At 43.2% G+C, this 26412-nt stretch overlaps 1 protein-coding gene across 5 annotated transcripts in view; it reads right to left on the reverse strand.

The window, feature by feature from the left end:
* SLC22A18 (solute carrier family 22 member 18) overlaps window positions 1–26412 on the reverse strand; it is a 213323-nt gene that overhangs the window by 44857 nt on the left and 142054 nt on the right. For 4 of the 5 annotated variants that reach the window (XR_004000108.1, XR_004000109.1, XM_030560555.1 and 1 more), the window contains exon 13: window positions 16168–16216. Coding sequence is in view for 3 of the 5 variants with exons in the window: in XM_030560555.1 (XP_030416415.1) it covers window positions 16168–16216 (49 nt within the window). In the remaining 2 variants the exon portion in view is untranslated. Of the gene's footprint in view, window positions 1–15326; window positions 15364–16167; window positions 16217–26412 lie in introns of those variants that run through there. The other variant, XM_030560558.1, reaches the window with a different exon arrangement.

A 26412-nucleotide genomic window follows, 5' to 3' on the forward strand; every position in this document is an offset into this window, starting at 1 on the left:
AATGGACCTACGTTGTACATCTGCTGAGGAGCTGGCCCAAGCTATTCTCAGGGGGACTCAGTTTAAGGCCCCTTTGCAGTGTTAGAGCAGTGTGAAAGGGCCATAACATAACTGACAACTGGCTCCACTGTGTACGAATTCACCCACTAAAACCTTCAGCCACACAACCTGGCCTTCTCAGACAAGCACAGTACTGCATAAGTCAAACTACCAAAACACAAATCTAACCTAGTGCTCGCTAGCTGGCAGAGCTGGGCACATGCTGGGTCTGGGCTCTATGCCATCAAAGCCCTTCGGATGCACAGCTTTTCCTGCACGTATGCCTGGAGCCTTTCATCACTATTCTGTGCACCAACATCAGCAGCAATGCCAGTAGAAGTGATGGCCCCTTAGCCTTGGCAGTGGAAAGGTTAATGAGTGGAGATGAGCAACTTAGCCCAAAGCGGACACTGGTGGGTGGGAGCAGGCAACTCTATCCTCCTTTTCCCACAGTGGTGGAGGTGCCACCCTGCCTGTCAGGGTGGAGAACGGCTGACCCTGCTCAACCAGTAGGTTGTGTTGCTTGAGAGCAAGAAGCCTGAAAACTACATTTAACCAGGAGTCTAATTTCATTTAACCGGGAGTCTGATTTAAAAGTTGGACTAAGGCAAAGCAAACCGACACCTTAATTGTGATGAGCTTTCTCATCTTCCCTGCAAGCTGCACAAGGTGCGGCCTCTTCCCCTGTCAGTTTGACTCCAATTGCTTTAATGAAGCGAGACAATGAAATAATTTCAATGTCTGATTGAGGTAGGGGAGAGGGAAGCCCCACCTTTAAACTGTGTTCCTAGCCCAACAGGGAGATCTGTGCGTGCAGGCTGTGGTTAGGCCTTTGGGGGCTGGGAATTGTTCCCCTTCAAGAAGCAGCAAGCTTTACAGGCTCTCCAGCCTCCCGCAGCACAGCCTCCCTGAGCCCTCACCACTTATACCTGGCTGAGCTGGTGCCATCGCTATTGACGAAACTGGTCAAGTGACTAGTGATTTTGGGTGTCCACCCTGAGTCTCCTTAGAAGGGCCTAATTTCAGAGCGTAGCTGCTCAGAACTTCCTGAAAATCAGGCCCCTCTTTAATGGCTCAAATTGGACATACCTAATCACTAGTCCCGCTTGAATAACTTGGCTTCAGGATCAGCCAATCTCACTATTCATAATGATGGCGCCAGTTACTCTGATACAAGCTGTTACCCTTATGGCAGGTGTCACCAGGCAGTGCTGTTACACACAATCTGCCATGTTCTTTTTTGTTAGGGCTGGTCTACACTACCAGTTACATCAGCTGAGCTACCTCGCTCAGATGTGAAAACGTCACTCCCCTGAGAAATGTAGTTAATCAGAGGGAGGGGCAGTAGTGCTAGAATGGGACAATAGGCACTGACGTGTAGTTTTCCCTGGGGTGCTCCACCCCACTCTGTCCCAAGGCCCAACCCACCCCACTCTTTCTCTTCCCCCGAGGCCCTACCTTTGCTCCGCCTCGTCCTGTCCCAGCACCACCTCTCCCCTGAGGACCTGCCCTTGCTCCTCCCCTTCCTGTCCACACTCTACCGCATCTCAAATAGTTGTGAAGACACAGGATAGTGAGTATTTGTGATTAACCCATGCTTTAACAAATACATGAAAAGGCACGTGCATAACAAATATATTTCAGGCAAACAGACACCCATGAGTGAAAAAGCGGGTGTATTCATTAAAAACATTACATATTGTGCATATATTCACTCAGCAATAATTAGCCTTGAAAAAACATGGCTTTCTAATCATGCCTTACTTGGGCAAGGAAAGACAAGCCCTGTCATGATATTTTATCACAGGCTTTCTTAAAAAGGAAATGTTTATTAACGAAAACAAAGAGATTTCCACACTGCTTGCATCCAAGCTTTGTCTCCCTGGTTCCCCCTTTGCTACACTCAGGCTGGAATGCTCTACAACTGACAGCTCTATTGGCTGAAAAACGTACTTTAAGAAATCATAGCTACAATTCCTGATGCTGAGAGTTTTGCCTAGCTAATCCATGCAGATTATACTCACTGCCATCTGAGCACTCAGACTGTGTCCCCTAGCAAGAGCTGACTAGTGACAGACAGCAGGATTTGGCTCCATAATTTTAATCCAAAGCCTTCTTTGAGTGGCTGAAGTTTTTCTTTCAAAGCATGGTAGCACATTTTTAAAACTACAGCTTTAAAAAAAACAATATTCTGTCCTGTAACTTCAAATCAGCAGAAACGATAAGAACTCTTCCTTATGTGTCTTGCACTTGGTTGTTTCTGACCCTAATAGAGGTACAGTCTGTTACCTTTTTAAGACCAAACATGAGGGGGCAATGTACTCCCTCGTGTCAATTTGTTCCTTGCTTGTGTTTCTCTGAAACACAGCATCTTGTCTCTGTTAGGCCCTACTGCACAGATTCTCCCTTGCATTACAGCTGAAGGGTCTCCTAATGTGTGTGGCATCTCTGCTGACATTAAAGTCTATGTAAAGTCTAGGACCCGCCCTCACTGCAGTCCTGGTGCGTGTGCAGGGGGCATGGTTGAGCTTCCCTGCACTTCCACAATCCCTGACTGGCATAATTTACCCAGCAGAGCTTCAGACCAGCACACAGCTCTTAGCGTTTGAAGAAGATTGAAACAGGACATGGTGGCCTCACTTCACTAATGCAGGAGGAAGGGGAGTGCTGCTACCCAAAATCAGGGAGAGGTGGGGGAGCTGGCCCGCTGCTTCAGCTGAGAAAGAGCAGCAGCTCCCCCTTCAAACCAAGCAGCTGTGCCAAACGAAGCCTTCTACAACACAGCGCATCACAATTAGGGCGAGGACCCTAACTGGGGTAAAACAGGGCGGCACATGGACATTTATAGAGCTACACTGATTTACACCAGCTGACAATCTGCTTCTTACCCTTAAAATATTCCTGCAGTCCTGTCCGTAGTTTGCCTCTGGCAGACTAACTGACACTGTTACTTACTATTTTATCTGGTAAAATATATATAATCAGCTGGTAGAAAAATGATCTCAACAGTCCTTGAGTGAGGCCACTCCTATGTTTATATTTATTAAAATCCGTGACATTTATCATCTTAGAATTTCAGCCAGTGACTGTTCTCCTGCACTGGGATTTTTTCCCCACACCCTGTATTGCTATTAAATATGTCGTCACTTTATGACATCCTACTCTTGGAAATAAAAAGAGTCTTTGTTGGAATGCCTCGCCCTCAGTGTGCCTATGGCAGTTCCTTCACAGAAGCTACTGCATAGGGCCTGAGTCTCCTCCCTTTGAGGCCAGGGGGGGATTTGCCCTCAACTTCAGTGGGGTTGGGCACAAGGCACAGCCACTTTGGACATCCCAGGATTTATTAGACCATGAAGCTGCATAGCACTGGCAGCCAATCGTGAATATAAAATATGCTGGAGAAATATGTCTTCTTGTAACATACCAAAATATCTTTTCCGAGAGAGCCAGATGCAGCTACCTTTGGTCACATTGAGTAGTTCCCTTTCTGTGCATTTATCCCAGGGCAGAATCTGGCCCTTAGTAACAAAGACTTTTCTTGTATCACATGTACTCATTGGTTTAAAATGTATATGAGCCTGAAGCTATTCTGACAGCACAATCCCCATCTGAGAGGGGTCCTCATCCAGTGAATAGGGCACTGGACAGAATCAGGGGATCCAGGTTCTATTCCCAGGTCTGCCACTCAATTGTTCTGTGATCTTAGGGGAGTCATTTGGCCTCGTGTGCTTCTGTTTCCCCATCTGCCCTTAGCGTGCCAGGTCTATCTAGGCTGTAAGTTCTTTGCACTAAGAACCGGCTCTTACAATGTGTTTGTACAGGGCCTAGCACAGTGGAGCTCTGATGAAAGTCAGGGGGGTCAGTAATTTGATTCCCACTTCATCCAGATGCATATCACTGGTTCTCAGTAAATCATCTTTGAAAGAGGCTGCACATAAAACAACTAAGTTTTACATTGCCAATATGAGCCATAGATTAGCATTAGAGCAGAGCCAGAAAAATCAGGTACAAGGTACTTTGCTTGAAATAACTGAGTCACATGCTATACAAACACAGCTTCAGTAGTATCAGAAACTGTTCTGTGGGTGGGTTGAGTCATACAGATCCTGCCACTTGGACTTTGAGTTTTGTGCCAGATGGAGGAGCAGGGTTTCTTTTAAAACATCATCATGAAATCAAACCTGCTTTTCATATCTGATTGGAAGCAAATTCAGAGCAGAGCCAGATGCAACAGCTGAAATCCCAATGCTTCCCAACCTTGAAGTTCAGTTCTGGAATCTTGATCCCGTTTCAAGCTTTACAACTGTCCCTGGCTGAAATCCAGATCCCATCAAAGTCAATGCAAAAATGCCAATTGACCTCACTGGGGCCAGGACTTCAACTCTAGCTAGAATGGGTCAAATTAAAGTAATAGCTGTACAAATAACAATGCCTACAAATCCAAGCACTGATAAACTTTGATGGAGTTCAGATCTGAATCTTTATAGCTGAGGCCCATCTTTAATTTTAAAATGCCTGACACAAGAAGGATTCCTATATGAATTTTTAAATAGGACTAATGGAAGGGATGCCAGAGAAGAGAGAGGGGCTGAGTCTGCAACGAAAGTTTCAGTGGGTGGGATTATTTTACTGGAACTGATTTGTCCATGTGTTGAACGAATTCCACATGGTTGCCTGCCAGGGAGAGGTTGAATGAGTGGGAAGACATTGGTGGAACAATGAACTCAGTTCAAGGAGACTTACTCCACATTTCCTGCCATTTACATGTTTCCTTAAAAATGCACCCCCTCTGGTGTCTGAGTAGTAGGTACTAGCTGCTCAGTAAGGGGCTACCTGCTGGTTGGGGTTTGAGCTTGAGGTCTGAGCAGCACCATCCAGTCCTGAACCAGTTGCAGATTAATTGCTATATAGCATGATGTTTTATATAGCTCTCTCCTTTCTCCCAGGGTTAGGCTCATTTATTTCCTCATTTCTCTGTGATGAAATATCTTTTATGATTCAAGATAATCTGAGGAAATAGCTTTCTTATAATCCTTTGCCTATCAGTATTAAGTTCTTCTTAATCACAGTTACTCTATTGCCTTTCTCTGGGTTTGGAAACTGGGCAGAACAAGGCACAGTCCATCTTTTATTTATGGCCACTGATTTCATATTTGGTGAGCATCCGCCTTAGTTCTCCTCATTGTGTTGTGGTGAGATGGTCTGCTGGGGTGGGGAATAATTCTGTGCAAGGATCTGAAGCCATCTAGCTTGTTGCTTTTGGTTTGTGGCACATTTGTTGCTGTTTTAATTGCTGCTCTAGCATTTTGAGAACACAGCATCATGGTTTATCTGTCAGATTCTGCTGCGTTGATGAGCTGCTGAATTTTGAATAGATGGATTATAATTTTATTTTACAGAGTCCAGAAGTAAGCAGGGCATCTCCCATTACAAATAAAAAGCAAAGAGTCCCTGCCCTGGAAAGGTTACAATCCAAAGGAAACGTGGACAACAGGTTAGTTTGGGGGAGAAGAGATAGTGGACATAGTAACAAGATTGTGTGGTCTCTCCACAAAGCCATGCATATACAGCATTGATGGAGTTGTCAGGGTGCGGGGAGAAAAGAGATGGGAAGTCCTCAGCTGATGTAAACTGATGTGGCTGTGGCTGTGTGAAAAAAATCTATAAAATAAATAGATGTCTTATGAAAGAGGAGGAAACATTCTTGGCATTGACTCAACTGTGGTCATTTTGCAGAGGTGGCCACTGCTTAATGGCTGCTAGGCAGGCGAGAGCATTCCCTGTGGCTGCTCTTCAGCTGCGGAAAGCACCTGCTTCCTTTGGGTGAGATACCTGGCGGTGAGTTAGGAAGGAAAGTTGGCTTGGCTCCTGGAATTACATGATGGTCTGTGCACAGGAAACCAAAGGGACTGTCACCACCTGGCAAAACTACCCTGTGCCAGTAAATGGTAAAATCCTGAGACCACCTCCTGGAATTCTGGTGGCTCTCCATGACTAACCCCTAGCCCAAGGGTAAGAACTGCACTAAATGGTATGAATCATCAAACATTCTCTGGTGTGGGTGTGTATTACTTCTCCTTGGCAACACAATGGTGTGTGTATTGCTTTCTGAATTTTCCTGTTCTCCACCCAGGGTTCGAGACTTGACCTTTGATGGTGTTTCATTCTGCCTAGTTTTGCGATGGGATGTGTGTGAGAGAGAGGGAAAGGAAATCTGAGGCTGAGAGGAGCTGAGGGTCAGCAATGCAATGTGAGATGCATGAGGAAAATGTCTGTGGAGAACTCACCTAACTCACCCCAGGAAAAGTTCACCTAACGCATAGAGCTCCATTCAGCAATGGCGTGACACTGATTTACACCAGTTGAGGATGTCCGACCCATTGAGTATAAAGATTGCTACAGATAAACTCTTTTCCTTTCAAGGAAGAGTACTTCTTGCTGCTGAAGAGAAACCATTTTAGGTTATGGGTTCTCACGTAAGGGATGCTTTGGCACTATTGCACATCTAAGGCTCAAGCAGCTGATGCATTAAAGTGAGTCTCCTAACTCAATGATAATTCTTGTAATAAATGAATGGGGTCACACTGTCTGTGTGAAAATTCTGGATGGACATGCCATAGTTATGGATGGTGTACAGAGCTTCCAAGAAAGCAACATATTCATCAGTCTCAGATTTGCAATGATCTTTCTTCCCAGATTTCAGCTACAGTGGAGCCCAGTACAAGATGAATATTTCCAGGCCTATCGGGCAAAAAATGTATCCTGCTGCTGACATTTCCCATGTTGTTGATTATTATTTATTATTGCCGGTATTCTGATAACGTCTATGGTAGATCCCAATCAAGATCAGACTCCTAATGTACTAGGCACTGTACATCCATAAAGAGACAGCCCATGCCCCACAGAGCTAGCAACTCATTCATTTTTGTCTATGAAGATCTTATACCTATCCTTAACACACCTCATGGTGCCTGTGTGACCCAGCGTACCTTGTTCAAAAGACTACACTGGAGCTGCCAGATTAACAGGGATGTTGCAGGACAGGACTAAAATGCATGGGAAGAGCTGTGTGGGGAAAATTTGAATGCTGCCTGCCTTTAGCAGGCCTAGCTCCAGCCAGTGCCATGAATATCCATGAGCTCCCGTATAACCTAGCCCATCTTAAATGCCATTAGACCAAACTGTTTCATATATCAGCTTTCAGCAGTCTAAGTCCATTTTCTACTGGACAGGTCCATACACACACACACACACACACACCCTCAAACACCCTCCCCACCCCATCACTGTCTCAGCAGAGAAGGTAAAGGCCGAATTAGCCTGGAGACTGAACTACCCTTTCCCCAGCAGAGGTGGTCCCTCCAGCACAGGGTATGTGGGGCAGTGTGAGAAGTTTGCACTGTATCTTGCCATGTACACTTCATTGTCTAAGGGTATCCATCTGGCATCTTCCATCAGCACTAAAAAGAGCATTTAAATAATGCCAAAGACCACACAAAGGAATGGTTTAACACAAGGGCGCCCTGTGAGTAGAGTGCCAGTTGAGCAGCATCTTATTTGAGAGGAAGGAACACAGAAGAGTCAGAGATCTTCCTGAAAGCCAATTCAAAGTGACTAGGAATAGCAATGCCAACCAAGTCACTTAGGACCAAATTCTGCCACCCTTACTCACACTGAATGCCACCTTGCTCTGCAGCTAGTCCCATTGACTTCTGTTCTGTGCTATTCAGGTTCTTACACTGTGCCCATTACCATGGTATCTGAGCATCTTCCAATAGTATTCTAAACAACATGAATCTGTTACCTATGGTTCCTTCCTTTGTTGCTAATGGGACTCTACTTGTGGCATTAGGTAGTACTCACTATAAGGACATCGAAATCTGGCTGCTAGAAACTAGAGTAGATGCCATGGAAATAGGTTAGTGAGGCTCTATTTGTACTGTAGGGGTTCCTGGAGTCAGGGGTTTGGCATTTCTTCCTTCTTAGCCCCAGTGATAGGAAATGCAATCTGGGTCCATTCTTTCAGTCACCTCGCCCTCTCTCCTAACCCTCCTGTTGAGAACAACCATAAATGCCTGGGGAAACCTGCTTACTAATCACAGCATCTGGCTGTATTTCCTAGTGCTAGAGGTATAGTGGGGATGGGCAAGCCCTGATGAAGTACCCTGATATTTGGACACCTAATTGTGATGCATCAGGCTACCCCTCAGGCCACAGGACTGGCCTCTGAGTTTTCATCATTGGAATTGCTGCCTTAGGCCTTGGCTACATGGAAGCATTTATTTCTGTACAACTTGAGAGGCAAATGTAAACCATTAGTTCTACTTGTATAGCCTCGCCCCCATGTGGTTATTCTTATTCTGGTATAAGGGGGCCATTTTCCAGTTTATTTTATATCACTTGGGGAGGGGGTTAACTTTAAGCTAAATCACTCAAAGCCACTCTAATACCTGAATAAGAGTGTCCACACAGGGTGTTATACAGGTCTCAATATTACTATATCAGCATTACTGGTAAAATGTTCCAGAAAAGGCCTTCCTTACTAATAGGGACATATGAAGCTGTCCAGAATAAATAAGCAACTCATTGAATGAGTCTGATTTTTGTCTGATGAAGAGAGACCTGCTTTATCTTTGCAGGGGAGGGCTCTGTGGAAGGATCTCCCACTACTCAAACCTTCCTTCTTGTGTTTTTTAGTTAGAGCATTTAAGTGGGTTCAGCAATGGACAACTTGGGGGAACTTGGGTTTAAAGCATAAGAGAAGCAGAGGAATTAATGAGTCACCAGAGATAAGATGTCAGCATCTTTCTCTTATCAGCTTGCATAGTACTAAGATATGTAAAAAGGTGAGGTCCACAATGTGATGTGCCTTTAAAATTCCAGAGGCATGTGATCAGTGGGGAAATGAGCCACACCCCACTGAAATCAATTAAAAGACTTCCATTAACTTCAGTGGGCTTCGGATCAGGCCTTAGGAGAGCTCTGTTCAGTCACTGGAAGGTGACATCTTGAACTGCTATATTAAATGACTAGCCTTTTCTTATCCATTCAGTGACACTTTTTTGCCAGTATATGACCAAACCAATGCCCACTGAGAACTTCCAGTTATACTACAAGTCAGTTCAGAAAGATAGCATAGTTAAATAAACTGCAGGTGATAAAACAGCTGTGCGGCCACATGAAAAGTATTTGGGTGTTGCCACATATTTTGCATTACTGATATAACTGTAGAGAAACCGCCTCCAGGAAGGGTAAGTTGGACTGTATAGAGCAACTTATCTTGACTCTCCAAAGGTCTTTTGAGATGCAATTAAGTGACACAGAAATGTGTGTATATACATGTACCCCAATGCATGTTCCCCTACTATTACAGCTACCGCTAATCCTCTCAGTAAAATGTGTCTCTTCAGTGAGACACAAACTGCTCAAAGATCAAAAGGATTTGGCATTTCCTGAGCATTGAAACACTTGAATCACACGGACCCAGCCTTCTTAGCTGGCTCAGTACCTCTTCCATTCGGCCTTCATACCCACCCAACAGCACACAGCTTCCTTAATTCCTGCTGGAACAGCAGGTTTAGCTATAGATTATTAGTTTCCCATAGGTATTTCCCAATGTGGCCAGTCCCTTCCGTTTTATGACTGATCATTTTTACAAAAAGGATGACTGAATGAGAATGCTACTTAGTCATTCTAGCCACATGCCACAGGTGCTTAACTCATTCCGCTCTTCTTGGATATTCTTTGTTTCGCCATCCAGTAATGATAACTGAGCAGCTAAGCAGAGGATTATATATTAATGCTTTCTGATCCTCAGGGATCGACAAGTAAACAAGTAGTTGGAGTTTCAAGGCTTTATTCTAGTAAGACTTTGATACAGCATCACATTTTCCTTCAGTCAATCTCTCTAGTTATGGTATTTCCAACATAAACCTGACTCCTTCCCTGGATAATCCTATCAGAGTCACCCAGGTACACACTGCTTAGAGTTTTATATTAGGTTTCCACCAGAGACAGAAATTACTGGTATTACCATAACATCTAGGGTCCTTAGTCCTGGACCAGGGCTCAGTTGTGCTAAATGCTGTACAAATACCGAACAAAAAGACAGCCCTTATAGACTTTTAGACAGATCTTATAGACTAAGTACATTGTACCTCTTTTAAAAAAAAATCCATTGCTTTTGGGTTGTTAATCTGCACTTTTGTGACATGAAGGGAAAACTGTTGGAGTATTCACAGATTAAAGAGCAAGGGGATGTCTTAACATTTTTGTATTATACTTCCAATAAGCTCAATCAGAGGAAAAGATGCATTATATGTACATTTTATGTGTTTACTGATTTGAGGCCCAATCCTGCATTTCTAACTTCCAAAGGCCCACTGAAGTCAATGGAAGCACAATAATAAATAAATAAAATCAGTAGATCTGAAAGCCTGGGTCCTTGATTTGTATTACTTCAGTGCTGCAAGATCACCTTTTCCCCCTCTTTCTTACGAACAATTAGTCACCACTGAGGAATAACTTTTTCATTCATCAATGGCTTTAGGCCGTACGCACATTTCCTGATTAGCTGCAGTGTGAGTCAGGTTTAAATGAGTAGTGTTTGAAAGAGGTCAAGGTTAAAACTAAAAACTGTTTTCTGTAGGACAAAACTGCTAATGCATCAGCCCCAATGACACAGCCAGAAATGGGAGGTTTTTACTATGGAGTGGGAGAATTAGTGAGAAAAATTGCCCACACATAAAGCTGCAGCTCATGGTAAGTGTGACCTTCGAAACCAGAAAAGGGTAATGTTGAGACTCGGTACTTTAGTGCATGCAGTTGATGTTTTCCCCACCCACTTACAGCCTTAATTGATGGACATTGAGAAATGACTTTAGTTTAGATCCACATGAGTACAAGGGACCAGATTCTGCTGCCAGTCACAGCAGTGTAAACCTGGAGTAATTGCACCGGCTTCAGGGGGATTAGTCTTGATTTACACCAGGGTATCTGAGCAGTACCTGACCTAAGGTTATTTTTCTAACATGCCCATTTCCTCTGGGTTTATTGCTTTCCTGCTTTATCACGGATTAAAGGACACAATCTTTTTCCATTCATAAAAATGCCTGGCAGGCTTTATACACTCTCTTATACACTGAGAGTAGATTTCCTAGACATCCTAACTAGAAGGTGATTTTTCCTGGGGACATTTCTCACTGTCTCAGAGAATACTTTCCCAAGTGTCTCACTGGTGAGTCTTGCCCACATGCTCAGGGTCTAACTGATCACCATATTTAGGGTCAGGAAGGAATTTCCCCCCATATCAGATTGGCAGAGATCCTGGAGGTTTTTTGCCTTCCTCTGCAGCCTGGGGCATGGGTCTCTTCCAGGTTTAAACTAGTGTAAATGGTGAATTCTCTGTAACTTGAAGTCTTTAAGTCACAATTTGAGGACTTTAGCGAGAGGTTAGGGGTCTATTACAGGAGAGGAGGCGGGGTGAGGTTCTGTGACCTGCAATGTGCAGGTGGTCAGACTAGATCAGAGATTCTCAAACATATTTGATCAGGCCTCCTTTCTTTGTGTTTGTAGTCATTTACACCTTCCCCAAACCCCAAGTACACATACTGCCACTGGCTCTGAAGGCAGAGCGGAGAGCAGCAGCCGCTGGCTGGCTGCCCAGCTCTGAAGGCAGCACCATGCCAGCAGCAGCACAGAAGTAAGGTTGGATGGTGATGTGAAAACTGATATTTGTCACTACCACTTTTCACAGCAGACTTAGTGCCCCATTGCCACCCTTACTTCTGTGCTGCTGCTGCCATCCCGGGCCTGACAAGTGGAGCCCTGCTACCTACTGGTGAGGGATTGCAGGGGTCGGAGGAGGTGGGGCTCTCTGGCTGTCAGCCCCAGAGCGGTGGGGTTCCTGCTGTCTCCTTTATCCCCACCTGGGGCTGACAGCCAAAGCAGTTCTTAAAAAACAAAACAAAACAAAAAAGCACACAGCTCACGCCTCCCTTGAGAGGCACACCCCACAGTTTGAGAACCATTGGACTAGATGATCATGATGGTCCCTTCTGATCTTAAAGTCTATGAAACTTTCCTAGAGTGAGAAATTGTTAATTTTGTTGGGACTGGGTGGTTGTGCTCCATATTGTTTCCCAGGCAGCCTCAGGTCCCAAAGTGGCCAGGAAAGGACCTTGAGCCACAAAGTTCAGATCTGGACCAGAACTTTTTGAAAGCTTAGAGGTGTTCAGTGCTAGGGCTTTGGTATGGGCCAGCCTGCCAGCCACCAAATTTGCATCAAGATCTGAAGTTCCCCAATATTTGTTTTGAGAATGGGCAATAGGGAGGTATCTGTTCTGGGGTTTGGATACAGGTCTGTCTCTAAATGCAGCAGGATGGTGCTACATAAGAATTTCACAAGCAGAAAGTCTGTCTTGATTTTTTTACATAAACCATTTCATACAAGATTCAGCCAGGCCTCTTTGGATCTCGAATCATTCACATTAAATCATCAAGTTGCTGTGGCCGTCTAACAGTTATTTCCCCTTTCTTACACAAAAAAGTGACCTCTGCCTTTCAGGACTTGTTCCCACTATCCCTTCCTCACCTTAGATGATTCAGCCCATAGATAGTAAGGTTCTGCTGAGACATATGCCATGGACTGTGAGAAAGTGAATAACCTCAGCACTGAGGATAACTACATTTCCCAGCCCTTAAATTACTAAGGATTACATCAGAACAATTACGATCACCCAGCAGAACTGAAGCCAGTGACATGTTTGGAGATGCTTTTTGTATTATTTACCAAGGTGGGGCCAGGTGTTCGGAAAGAATTCGAATAACTGAAGGAGGAAAAAGAAGGGGCTAACCTGTTCGAGTTGCACTGTCAGTAAATATTAGCATAGTAAATGCAAAGCAGCCAAACCTGCATTACCCACCTACAGTCTGAAACAAAAGACAAAGGATAGGAGCAATCATATATAGCACCTGGACTTTGTAAATGCCAGCTGCCAGAGCTACTGCTCAAATTTATTAAGTTCACCTAACTGATTTGTTGAGCGGGGGGAAAAAATATCCAAATTTGGGAGCGATGGGGGAAACAAACAGAAAAATGTTGCATTTACCTTTCCTCCCACCTCAGTCAGCTCCATTCCTGAGCTTCTACAGCACCTTAGAATCTAGTTTGGACTGTATACTTTCTGCCACTGGCTGGACAGCTGCTAAAGTTGATCCATTGGATACAATGGCTGTTCTACACAGCAGCAAATATGTCTATTACCCCAGTGTGACTTGAGAAACTAACAGCTTCACTCCATCGTTCCCTTCGTGTTGCCAGTTAGTTTAACTGGCATCTACAGCTGTCCCTTCTACTAATGGAGACTTCAGTTGCTTTGGTTTTTAGCTAAAATGACTGGTTTGAGGATTATAACTGTTGCCAGTAAAATGTTCCTTAAAGCAGTTTGGAAACTGTAGCCAGCTAATGGGCATGAAGATTGTACATTAAAGTAAGAGGAAAGCATCAGACTTTGGAGAAGAGGGGGACAGGGGAATTTGAAATCTGTTCTTTACACATGGCACACCACCATATCCTGTACATAAGAGAGAACTACAGTGGCAACAGCATAATGAAAATTAAACAGGGTACCATCTCTATGGCCTGTCATCTTGCAACATCTGGTCTATGCAGACAAAGGAAACAGAGACAGAATATACCTCTGCACTTCCTGGTTCTGGTCACAACTGGAAGTGGACATTCTGAGAGATTTTTCCTTTGTTATCTCTAGCCAGAAGCAGGAAATCCCGGAAATCTCACATGATCACCAGATCCTGTGAGATGTCCACCCCCGTTTTGCAGAATCCAGGAAGTTGGAATAATTTTTCTAGGGGTTGGATAAGTGCCCAGGTTTTGAGGCATTTATTTGAGGGCTTATCTTGAAGTTCACCCATGGCTAATCAAATCTGATAGCTAACTTTATAACTTTCATAGAATCATAGAAGATTAGGGTTGGAAGAGACTTCAGGAGGTCATCTAGTCCAACCCCCTGCTCAAAGCAGGACCAACCCCAACCTAATCATCCCAGCCAGGGCTTTGTCCAGCTAGGGCTTTTTCAAGCCAGGCCTTAAAAACCTCTAAGGATGGAGATTCCACCACCTCCCTAGGTAACCCACTCCAGTGCTTCACCACCCTTTTAGTGAAATACTTTTCCCTAATATCCAACCTAGACCTCCCCCACTGCAACTTGAGACCATTGCTCTTTGTTCCATCATCTGCCACCACTTTGAACAGTCTAGCTCCATCCTCTTTGGAACCCCCCTTCAGGTAGTTGAAGGCTACTATCAAATCCTCCTCCCCTTCACTCTTCTCTTTCGCAGACTAAGTAAGCCCAGTTCCCTCTGCCTCTCCTCATAAGTCATGTGCTCCAGCCCCCTAATCATTTTTGTTGCCCTCTGCTGGACTTTCTCCAAATTGTCCACATCTTTTCTGTAGTAGGGGACCCTAAATTGGATGCAATACTCCAGATGCGCCCTCACCAGTGCCAAATAGAAGCGAATAATCACTTCCCTCAATCTGCTGACAATGCTCCTACTAATGCAGCCCAATATGCTGTTAGCCTTCTTGGCAACAAGGGTACACTGTTGACGCATATCCATCTTTTCATCCACTGTAATCCCCAGGTCCTTTTCTGCAGAACTGCTACTTAGCCAGTCAATCCTCTGCCTGTAGCAGTGCAGGGATTCCTCTGTCCTAAGTGCAGGACTCTTCACTTGTCCTTTTTGAACCTCATCAGGTTTCTTTTGACCCAATCCTCCAATTTGTCTAGGTCACTCTGGACCCTATCCCTACCCTCCAGCATATCTATTTCTCCCCACCCCCCCAGTTTAGTGTCATCTTCAAACTTGCTGAGGGTGCAATCCATCCCATCATTCAGATCATTAATGAAGATGTTGAACAAAACCAGCCCCAGGACCAACCCCTGGGGCACTCAAGGGCTTGATCAAGCAGATCACTACATGTTGAACCCAACAATCTAGCCAGCTTTTTATCCACCATATAGTCCATTCATCCAATCCATACTTCTTTAACTTGCTGGCAGGAATACTGTGAGCAGACTGTTTGGGGTCTTTAATTTAGCATGTGCGGTCAACTCATTACCACATTGCCCAGGTTTTACAGTAATTTCCAGCAAATGCTGTAGCTGTAACCCTGGACAGCACACCATGGTCATAAACAGTTAGCAGTCTGTAGAAAAACAATTGGTATGATTTTCAACCAATGTGAACTAATTATGCAGTCAAGGGCAAAGCCAGCACTGAAGTCACAGATGTTTATTACTGTTCCTGTAAAAAAAATGTACCCAAATATTTATACTGAATAAACATGGCCTTGGAGACTAAACATATTGGGATGTCACTTTAAAATAGTGAGTTACAGTTAAATCATTTTCTGATCTCACTAAACAAGAGTAAGTTTTCAATGTATTCTGTGGGGCTGCAAAAAAAACAATACCTTGTTCATTTTAGGAAAGCATTAGTAAGGCTATGGGGTTTGTATGGCATGTTCCAAGCAGAAGGAAAGTCAGGTTTTTTGTTTTTATTAGGATAAATAGGGAGTCAGTGGCCCATTCCATGGGGAAGCAGCATAATCCAGCACTGTCATCTCTGAAGGCTGTGGCTGCAGTCAGGTTGAAAAATTTAATCAAAAGCTATAGCCACATGTCAGAATTATTAAGCAACATCATGAGGAAGATCTAGCTATACGCCTAACGAAGAGATAGCTTACTGGAAATGGCTCATTTCTTCCCAACCCTACCTCACTGTTGAATTACAGTGTAGCAGTTTATGGTATATAATAGTCACACATCGGTTAACTTTGATGAGACATTTAAAAAACTGTTTAGGAACAAAATCTACATCAGGAAAATATTAATATATTAAGCAATACGATCTACTTTATATTGCTGATTAATGCATTGATGTGTATGGAGTGAGAACTTCTCACAGACAGGGCAAATAAACTGCTGTCATTTCCCTTGGTTTCATGATGCCAAAAATCAGACTTTTGCAATGTATAAATCCAAAAAGATTCAGTCTACAAGTATTTAAATCATTGTATTCATTAAATAAATATTAAGTATCTCCTACCTCACGGTGACTGCTAGCAGTCTTTCAGATAAGTTGTGAAGGAGAAGATCTATGAGAAAAAAATAATTGAACACTATTTAGATATATTCTGGAATGGGTTTTTCCTTAAATAACTTGAAATAAAAAAGAGAGAGAGAGAGAGACTTTTATTTACAGCAAACATTCACAACTCTCACAGAAATCACCCTGTCTATATTACATCTACTTATATTATTTTGAACACAAAAGCCTTAGGAGGTCAGCCATCATACTCTGATCTGCATTTCTATCTTTTTATGTATATATACAGAGTGAGAATCTTTTATTGGACCAGCTTCTGTTGAGGAAAAGAGACAACCTTTCTAGCTATACAGAACTCTTCTTCAGGTCTGGAAAAGGCACTCAGTGTCACAGCTGCATTCAAGGTGGAACAGATTGTGTAGCATAAGTAGTTAAAACATATTGTAAGAGACCATTCAAGTTGAAGAGGCCAGTTAATAGCTCGCATGCAGCGGTGGTGCAGCTGGGTTAGTTCCAGGATTTTTGAGAGACAAGATGGGTGAAGTAATATCTTTTACTGGACCAATTTCTGTTTGTGAGAGAGAAAAGCTTTCAACCTTGCACAGAGCTCTTCAAAAGAAGTTGGTCCAATAAAAGATACTACCTCACCCATCTTGTCTTGCTAGTTAATAGCTTGGCAGTCATAGGACAAAAAGGGCAGTTGGGGGTTTATAGATTGTTATAAGAAGCCATAAATCCAGTGTCTGTATTAAGACCATGGCTTTTAGTATCTAGCAAGGTTATGAATTTAAGCTCCCAGGCCTGACCCATCCGAGGGGTCAGATATGGAGTGATCATTTGGGGAAAAATGGTCGTCCATGGGTGATAAGTTGCCTTTGTCTTTTATAATTTTTCTGAGAGTTCACTCAAGACTGTACTGAGTGGCTTGTTATTGGGGCATCTAGTGCACTGGATGAGGTGTGTACATACACACACAAGTTTATTTATGCTACACTGGCCATGTGAACCAGGGAATAAATACCTTTGCTTCTGCAAGAATGGAATAAACTAAATACCAGGGAATAAACTGCATTCACTTTACACCTTAAACCTTCTCACTTGCACTGTGCTCACTAACCTAACTCAGATGAGACTTCTGTAATTCCAAACCCGTGAGCAGTTCCCTCCTGCCTCCCCCACAACTGCCCTTTAAAAAAAAAATGGGGAAAACTGAGCCTGATTCTCCATTTACTTACACCAGTGACAATCAGGAGCAACTCCAGTGCAATCAGTGGTGTTCCACTAGGTACAAAACCAATGTGAGAGGAAATTCAGATCCTTTGTCTTAAATAGGCAGAAGATTAGGTGAAAGCAAGGAATAAAAATTATCCTGGTAGAAATTACAGGCCCTGAGGAATATGAGTAACTTCTAGAGCAGTCAGTGGAGGTTATTTGTATGGGATGGGAAGGAGAGTCAGGGCCATTGAAGCCCAGACCCTCAAAGGCATTTAGGTGCCTAATTCCCATTAAAATCAGTGGCTAAATACTGAGTTTGATGTTCTTGGCCCAAGTATTTTTAGTGAGGTGTGGACCAGAAATCCCTACAAATCATTAGAGAGTTGGGAATCATAGCTGAATGGTATGTAGCCTCTGGGAAGATCCTAGGCTGTTGTAAATTGTTATAGCTCCGTAGACAAGGTATACCAGCTGAGGGTCTGCCTCTTAGGGCTAAAATCTATCAGGTTACAAAATAGCAGCCTTGAACTCACATTCCAGTCAGCAGAAAAATCTATTTTTTGTGCTATTTCCCGCCCCCCATATAGCTGGTTCGCTTTACTTACTACGACTCATGGTAACCAAGGCAACCAGGTTGTGCAGGCAGAAGGATGAAAAAATGAGTATCAACAGAAGTGTTTAAAACTCTAAAACTATTACAAAAATACCTTTCCTCTAATATCCATTAAATAGATAAGATACGTGGTAGAGTGAGGAGTTAAAGTTTTTATGGGCAGTTGTATGGGATGACCTACATAACACAATTTTTCTTTCATCGTTCATGAATAATGCATCCACACCAAATTCACCCCAGTAAAAGCTTGATACCAAACTACACTCCCATGCATGTCAATGGGATTTTCCCCACTGACTTCTGTAGAAGATGGTTTGGGTCCCAGTATATAACCAACAATTTTAAATCCTGCTGTTCTGCAGAACAAAAATTGCTTTAGAAGATAGTTTCAGGAAATTCTTTAAATGTGTGAGGGTCAAAGCCAATGGTGACTTACTATTTAATTTATGAGATAACAGAGAAGTTATTTTTAAAAAAGCACCTGTTAAACTAGGGGAAGCACACATGGAAACAAAATTATATATTATTGAATGAATGTCTGTATGTTTCACGATGCCTTCTGCTGAAAAGTACACTTTTGCCAACAGTTACCATGCTTCTTGTTACCACAGCTATTTCCTAATCTAAGTACAGTATAGGGGCAAACTGCTACAGTTCAGATCACATTTGCCAAGAGTTCTCAGACACTGTATCTAAAATACTGCAGTTTCCCACTATACTTGGAATACAGAATAATGCTGAATGTGGTTAATGCTGTCTATTTAATGGCAACTACTGTACTTACATTATAGAAATCTATATACTGTAGACATAAAGGCTTGATAGGATGGATGGTTGAAGATAAGACTAATAAACCCAGCTCAGTCTTGTAAAGAAACAAATTCTCATATCAAGTTAACAGGCCCTGAATGATGAATAGAAAAGTAGGCAACAATGGGCTTCTTTCCTCAGCCAAAAAGCAGCCTTGCATTTCCCGTATCCAGTCCAGCAGTGATGATCTGAACTGCAGTTATCCCAAACTTACTGTTGTCTGAAATAAGGTCACGTCCTCTGACGTGAAAACTCCCGCAATTATCAAAACCTTCAATTATCCAAATCTATTCAAATCCCCCATGACATTTGGAAAAATCCAGATTGTACTGTATTTCTGTACCAGTTAATGATAAGTAGCTGCATTGTATTTGCTACCCCAAGCATTGAAAATGAAATTAACATTACGTTGTTATAAACAAAAGCCTTTTTATTAAAAAAAAAAGCTAACACAGCCTGATATTTTAACCTCTTATTAAAATATATGGCAGTAATTAGCATAACTTTTTTTCCATTTTCCGATCATTTAAATCTACGACAAACAGGTACTACACCTATTAATGTTACGTGAATGCAAAGTCACATAGCAGGGTTACGGCTGTTATTTATTTTGAAATAATTGATTATTGTTTCCTATTTGCTTTAAAATTGTTGAGTTCTCCGTTGCTCTTGCTGAGGCATGTATCATTAAGATTTATTAAGATTTATTTGTTCTTGTAATTTACATTGATTGCAAACTAGGACCCCAGTCCTGCAAAGACTTGTGTGTAACCTTATGCACTGTAAACCCACTAGAGTCTCATTTCAAGATCAGGGCCTAGCACATTTTCTACTGAGCAGATCTGCCAATTTTGAGCCAAAACCTGCTATGGTTAGTGCTGCAAAAAGTCACCGTTTCTACTGAACAAGCACATGGAGGCCTGGTCTACACTAGAAAATTAAGTTGGCATAACTAAATCGCTCATAACTACACCCTGATTGGCGTAGTTAAGCCAGCCTAAGTCCATGTGTAGCCAGTGCTAGATCGACGGAAGAATTCTTCTGGTGACCTAGCTACTGCCTCTCAGGGAGGTGGAATATCAATATTGATGGGAGAATCCCTCCCATCGGCAATGGTAGTGCCTACACTGAAGAGCTACATTGGTGTAGCAAAGCAGCTGTGCTGCCATAGTGTTTTAAGTATAGAGTAGCACTTACACAGACACAAAACTAAGGTATTTAAAAATACGTAATGTTCCTGTTACTAATTAATTTTTAATCGAAGGCACTTCACACAACTAATTATATACATCACAACACGCTTGTGAGTTAAACAAAGTATTATTTTACTGTTGTCTACTTCATACAATGAGATAGAGAAGTTAAGTGGCTTATGCAAATTCACAAAGAGATGGGATAGACACTCACTCTAGTCCTGTGCTTGGACTTCTGAATGTTAAGCAAGAGTCAAATAACCTTGGACAAATTGAATAGAGCTTCTTTTTAGCTAAGGTGTCTGTCACATCTGTCCTAACAGCTTTTATTGTTCACTTTTCATTTTAGCAATGCCAACAAGATGACAATATGCTGCTTGTAGATGTATCATTATATATACACATTTCCAGTTGGGTGAGGCCCTGCCTTTTTAAAATGACAAACCCATGGGAAACAACTTCATTAAGAAAACAGAAAGGCAGTACTGAGTGTGCATCTGGCAGAAGTGAATTTCATTGAAAACCAAGTACATTTTCTATTTTTAGAAATCTGAAGTAGGGTGTGTGCAAACATGCACATTCCTGCAGGCTGATACTCTTTGAACCTTTCTCCCAGGTGCTCCTTTTCCCACTGCTGACTTGATGTCTTTTTTTCAGGCTGCTCTTCTCTTCTTGGAGCAATGTTCCATTTCCTGTGTGCAAGGCTAATTCCCTCTCCTGCTTCACAGCCATTCTTAAAACTGCCTTGTGCTTAGCTGTCCAGCTTTGATCTCCTCCCACTTGGAGTCAGCACCCATCTCTCCCATCCTCCTTAATAGTCTGTGCTGTAGCTTTACAAAGTAGACTATGAACTCCTGTTGGGCAGAAGCCTGGACATTTTATGGGTTTTGATAGTGCCTTGTACAACTAGTGTTGCTACATGAGTTAAGTTATGTTTACCTAGTTTTCTATTGTGACACAGAGGTTAATTAGTATTAGAGCGTTATTCTCAGCACTGGAACAAAGGAACAACAATAAACTCGCATACTTTGTTTCCTCCTGAACCGTCTATAGTAGAAGAATATTCTGGATGTTTCATCCATGAAAGACATTTCACCTTTGAAGCCAGAAGCACTGTAACATTTGATTTCAGGGACAGAATGAATATCTGCTAAAACATGTATTGATGTGCAGCGGACACGTATTCCCTATTGTAGGTCTGATTGTGCTGCCCTTACTCATGTTTAAAATCAGTGGAACTATTTGCATAGTAAGGGACTACTCACTTGAGTAAAGGTAGAAGATTCAGCATCGCTGGGGTGAAATTCACCCCTGTGCAGAAGGACAGCACAAGCACCATTTAACTACCGATATTCTATTGAGAGGCCTTAAAAGTCGCATTGTGCCAGGGACCAGCACAACAACAGAGGTGAATTTTACTACAGACATCAAAAAGAAGCTGATATTCACTTTGAGGAGTTCACTTGCATAGGAAAGGGTTCGGTAGCTACAACAAGTGGATGCTTAAGGTGAAATCCTGGCCCCACTGAATCAATGAAAGTTTTGCCGTATTCAGTGGAACCAGGAGTCATACAGGACACATTCACTTTTTTAACTAACCCTGAAAGCATTTAGTCTAAAATGTAAAGAAACATAGCTCATTCAAAATGCTAGGGGGTATGTGTGGAAAGAAAAGCTGTGCAGTCTGCATAACTGATTAAACATTATTTCTGAAACAACATATCTGAAGCAACTATAAAGTGCTTGGTTCAAATTTTCACCTTGATCCTGACCCCACTTCAGGAAAGCAGTGATATTTAGTACAACCCATTGATTTCAATGGAACTTAAGCACATGCTTAACTGTAACACATTTGCTTAAGTGCTTTCCTGAATTGGGACCTCTTCGAGGTGCTGAGCACCCCAAATGGGAAATTCCTTCACTAAGGAAAATCCTATGCTTAACTTTGATTTACTGTTTATGGTGTTGTTTAAAATGTAAAGGTGAAGCAGGTAACAAAACCTAAGCATATTTGTATTTTGTGAAAAGCCTTTTGGTAAGCAGTCACATGCAGCCAGTGACAGATTGTGTGCAGTAGATCCCAATTATATGTAGAACTGATTTGATTTCAGCAGGATTTGGAGAACGCAACAGGTCCAGACATTGTCTGATATTGGCCCATTCATATGATAGTTACAGCATTAATACAGTGCATTATATGCTTTTATTTTAATATGCAAATCTTTCACATTTAATTTAAAACAGTCACTGATCAAATGACAGACTATGGATCAAAGACCATGGAAGCCTATTGTGTCATGGAAGACTACTGGCACGCCGTCTGATGTCCTATTAATGTTAAGAAAAGGGAGCTGTTAGTTAGGATAAATAATACTAACAATTAAGGAATTAAAATAAATATTACATTAAGGAAAACAAATAAGCAAACACTAAAGTAACACCAAGTGTCTAAACGAAAAACCTACCAGCCAAACAAACGGAGGAGAGTCAGAACTGCAATTGCTAACGCATCACTTGTCATCACTCACACACTGCCATTTGTGCCTTAGGTTTTTGTGTGAATGTTTGTTCCATCTATTAGAATAACTGGTCCCAATGAGTGAGAGGAGGATAAGGATCTTGGGTCAGTTTAAGACTTCTTGTGCTTTCCATTGGTAGCGCATACACACTTCCTCACTGTTGTGCGTTTGCCTGCTCTACTTTTTTGTACTGGAAATAAAAGAAATGTTGACAAGAATCACAGTACCACATAAAGTGACGAAGAGGGCCAATGTAGTGGGAAAGAAATATACAGGTCTGTTCATGAAGTCAGAAAAAATTGTGTTGATTCCCTATTGCAATGACTGAACCAAGACCTATGTTTTAGGTGTTGGGTTGTTTTGGAGTTTTCTTTGGTGGTGGTGAGGAGGGAGGGGTCGGGGGGTGTCTGCTGTGTAAAACCCTCCAATACTTCTCCCCATTGCTTATATAATATGAAAGAAAAAAATGTTACATATTTTACTGCCATTTAAGATTAGCCATGTCAAATTTTAGCCAGAGCTTAGAAATAGCCACAACAGGCCCATAAGCCATGTTGTTGTATCAATGGATCTATTATTATCTTTTTCTTCAGATTGCTAGCTTTCATTTAAAAACAAACAAACAAACCCAAAAACTTAAATCTCTAGATTTTAGGGTTGCAAAGAAACATCAGAAGAGTTGGTATGTTGGCAGAGAGTCTAAAATAGTAGCTCTCAGAGGTATGGGATGCCCCATTCATCAACCAGGAATTAATTCAGGCAGGCCCTGCCCTGTGTTATGCAGGAGGTCAGACTAGATAATCACAAGGGTCCTTTCTGACTTTATAATCTAGGAATCTCACTCAGTGAGGTGATGTTAACTCACATCCCCAATGATGGTAATTCACTTTCCACATTGTTAACAAATTTCATTCCTCATGTAAGGGTTTATCTGCATACAAAAGACGCAGATAAACAACCCACCCTCCTCACAGCACAGACATAGTTATATCAGTATAAAGGTGCTTTACACCCACCCTCCTCGCAGCACAGACATAGTTATATCAGTATAAAGGTGCTTTACACCCACCCTCCTCGCAGCACAGACATAGTTATATCAGTATAAATGTGCTTTATACTTGCCATTGCTATACTTGTAGAGCAGGGGTTCTCAGACTGGGGGTCGGGACCCCTCAGAGGGTCACGAGGTTATTACAGGGGGTCGCGAGCTGTCAGCCTCCATCCTAAACCCCGCTTTGTCTCCAGCATTTATAATGGTGTTAAATATAGAAAGTGTTTTTAATTTATAAAGGGGGAAAGGGGGATTGCACTCAGAGGCTTGGTATGTGAAAGGGATTACCAGTACAAAAGTTTCAGAACCACTGCTGTAGAGCCACACAGGCAGAAGAATAAGCTGCACTGTGTCAGGTACCTCTACCCAATATAACTATGTCCGCATGAGAGGTGGTAATGATATAGATATATATATATAGATAGATATATTTAATCAACAATCACACCCCTAACCAACATAGTTCTACTGGTATAAAATCTGGACCTAGACCAGGCCTAAGAAAGAAGAGAGAAGATCACAGACCTGCACAATTTACTGTAGTGACTTCTCTTTTTGGTGCTATACCACTACTTATTTTGTTTCCCCAGCTGAAAAGGATTCAAGCTCAAAGAGCCTTGCAGCGCTCCAGGGCAGGGTATATACTATTCCCAGCTCAAGGACTGCAGTCGAACCAAGCAGCAACAATCATATTTTGAACATCTGCATATTCAGGAGCGACACGAGTTATATGGGCTCGTGGTGCCTGTGCTCCAGGAATATTCAGGGCCCGGGGGCCCAGCTCCACCAGCGTTCGTGGCCGGGTCTCTCCCCAGCCCTGCCTGCCACCCCCCGTGCGCCTCCCTCGGAGCATTGCCCGGCCCCAACTGCTGCCCTCGGGTGATATAAAAGGGCCTGGGGGCCCTCGGCCACCACCAGCAGCACAGTGGGGCTAAGGCAGCTTACTGCCCAGCCTCACTCCATGCCACTCCCGGAAGAGGCCGGAATGGTCCTGTAGCCCTGGGGGGCAGGTGTCTCCGTGTGCTACCCCTGTCCCAAGCGCCGACTCTGCAGCTCCCATTGGCTGGGAACTGCAGCCAATGGGAGCTGCAGGGGCAGTGCCTGTGGGCAGTGGCATGCGGAGACCCTCCCCCCTCCCGCCTAGGAGCTGCTGCCAGAGGGGTGTGCAGGTCGCTTTCGGGAGCCACCCGAAGTAAGCATCACACCCCTCAACCTCTCCCACGCCCCAACCCCGTCTCAGCCCAGAGCCTACCCCCAAACTCTCTCCCAGAACCAGCCCCCACACACTCTCTCCAGCACCCCAACCCCCACCCAGATCCTGCACCCAAACTCCCTCCTAGAGCCCACACCCCTCACCCCTTCCTGCACCCAACCCTTCTCCCAGAACCTGCACCACTCCTGCACCCAAACCTCCTCCCAGAGCCTTAGGCAGGTGTGTGTGGGGGGTAGAGGCAGGACTTGGACCTGTTCTGGGCACCACCAAAAATTATACAAACCTGTGCATAGTCTACTGTAAGCAGCATCTCATTCATAGAGGTGCAGCATATTTTGTAAGTGGTGTGTGGGAGAGTACTGCTCCCTTCCCTTCTGCCTCCATCTAACCCCTAGATTTTAGCCTTGACAATGTCCCTTTTAATCAGGCCTCACAGAATGTCTTAATAAGTAATGATCATGATTAATACTTGGCATTTACACAACTGTTCACATTCAAGGTGTTTTTTTCCAACTTGTGCCTGTTAGAGGATGGAAAATTGCCAAACGATGGACACTTCAATAGGAAATGGACAATTTGATTTTTTGGGGGGGTGGTTCAAAATAAACAAAATATTTCCTTTTTTGGACCCCCTCTACTCTGCATTTCTGATGCACCCATCACCCTATCATTTAGGTACTAAATCTTAACTAACCTTTCTAATTGTAAAGAAATTGTTTGTTTTTATAGTTAAAAATGCTATCTGTTCTAAAAACTACTGAATTTGCCCTCAGAAACACCTGCCAAAAGCAAATTTCACATGAAACAAAAAAACCAAACAAACAAAAAAAAACCCCCAAACATCTCTCCCCAAACTACCAGGTGAAAATGGAGCTTTTTGCACAAAAGCTGATCTATCGCCTTCATCTTGCAATTCACTGTGTGTGGATGGACTGGGAGAGTTTCATACAGAGTTCAGCAGACTTCCGGAATGATGAATTACAGGATCCAGGGCTTGGATTATTAAAGTGCTGTAGTAGGTGATAAGAGCTTCCAATGTGAAAAAGTGTCCTGCATTCTTTAATGTAGCTTAATAGAGGAAGCCTACATAGCATGGTGATGGGCACTTCAGAAATGCAGAGAGCTGAAATTGGTTAGGTAGGTGAATGGAGGGCTGCCCTGGACATATGAGAGGATTGGGGGTGTTTGTACATTTCATGGCCAGGAAAGGCGGAAGTAGCCTGGGACCCTTCTCCTTTTGTCTCTCCTGGCATGCAAGCTGGGGAGGGTCCCAGAACCTGGCTGTCAAGAGGACAGAAATCAGGAACCTCAGCCCACAGGGTTTCCAGCAGGACAGAGCCGGTCTGGTGACGTTTAGGGTTAAGGGGCCTCCCCATCCCCCAGCATCCAGCCTGAGTACTCAGGCCAGCCTGGAAGTGGCTTGAAGCCTTGAGAAAGTTCCAAAGGCCGCTGCTGCCGGGCTGAGTCACGCTATGGGCTGGGCAGCAACTGCATTCCTGAGCAGTGTCACTGCTTGGGGGCAGGCAAGGGGCATAGAGGGCGAGAAAGGAGACAGGTGAGGGGCTAGGTAGATAGAGGGGATGGGGAGGGAAGACGTGGGTGGGGGGGGAGACACAGGAAGAGAAGAGGCT

This window comes from Gopherus evgoodei, chromosome 4, assembly GCF_007399415.2.
Source record: "Gopherus evgoodei ecotype Sinaloan lineage chromosome 4, rGopEvg1_v1.p, whole genome shotgun sequence".
Lineage (NCBI taxonomy): Eukaryota > Metazoa > Chordata > Testudines > Testudinidae > Gopherus > Gopherus evgoodei.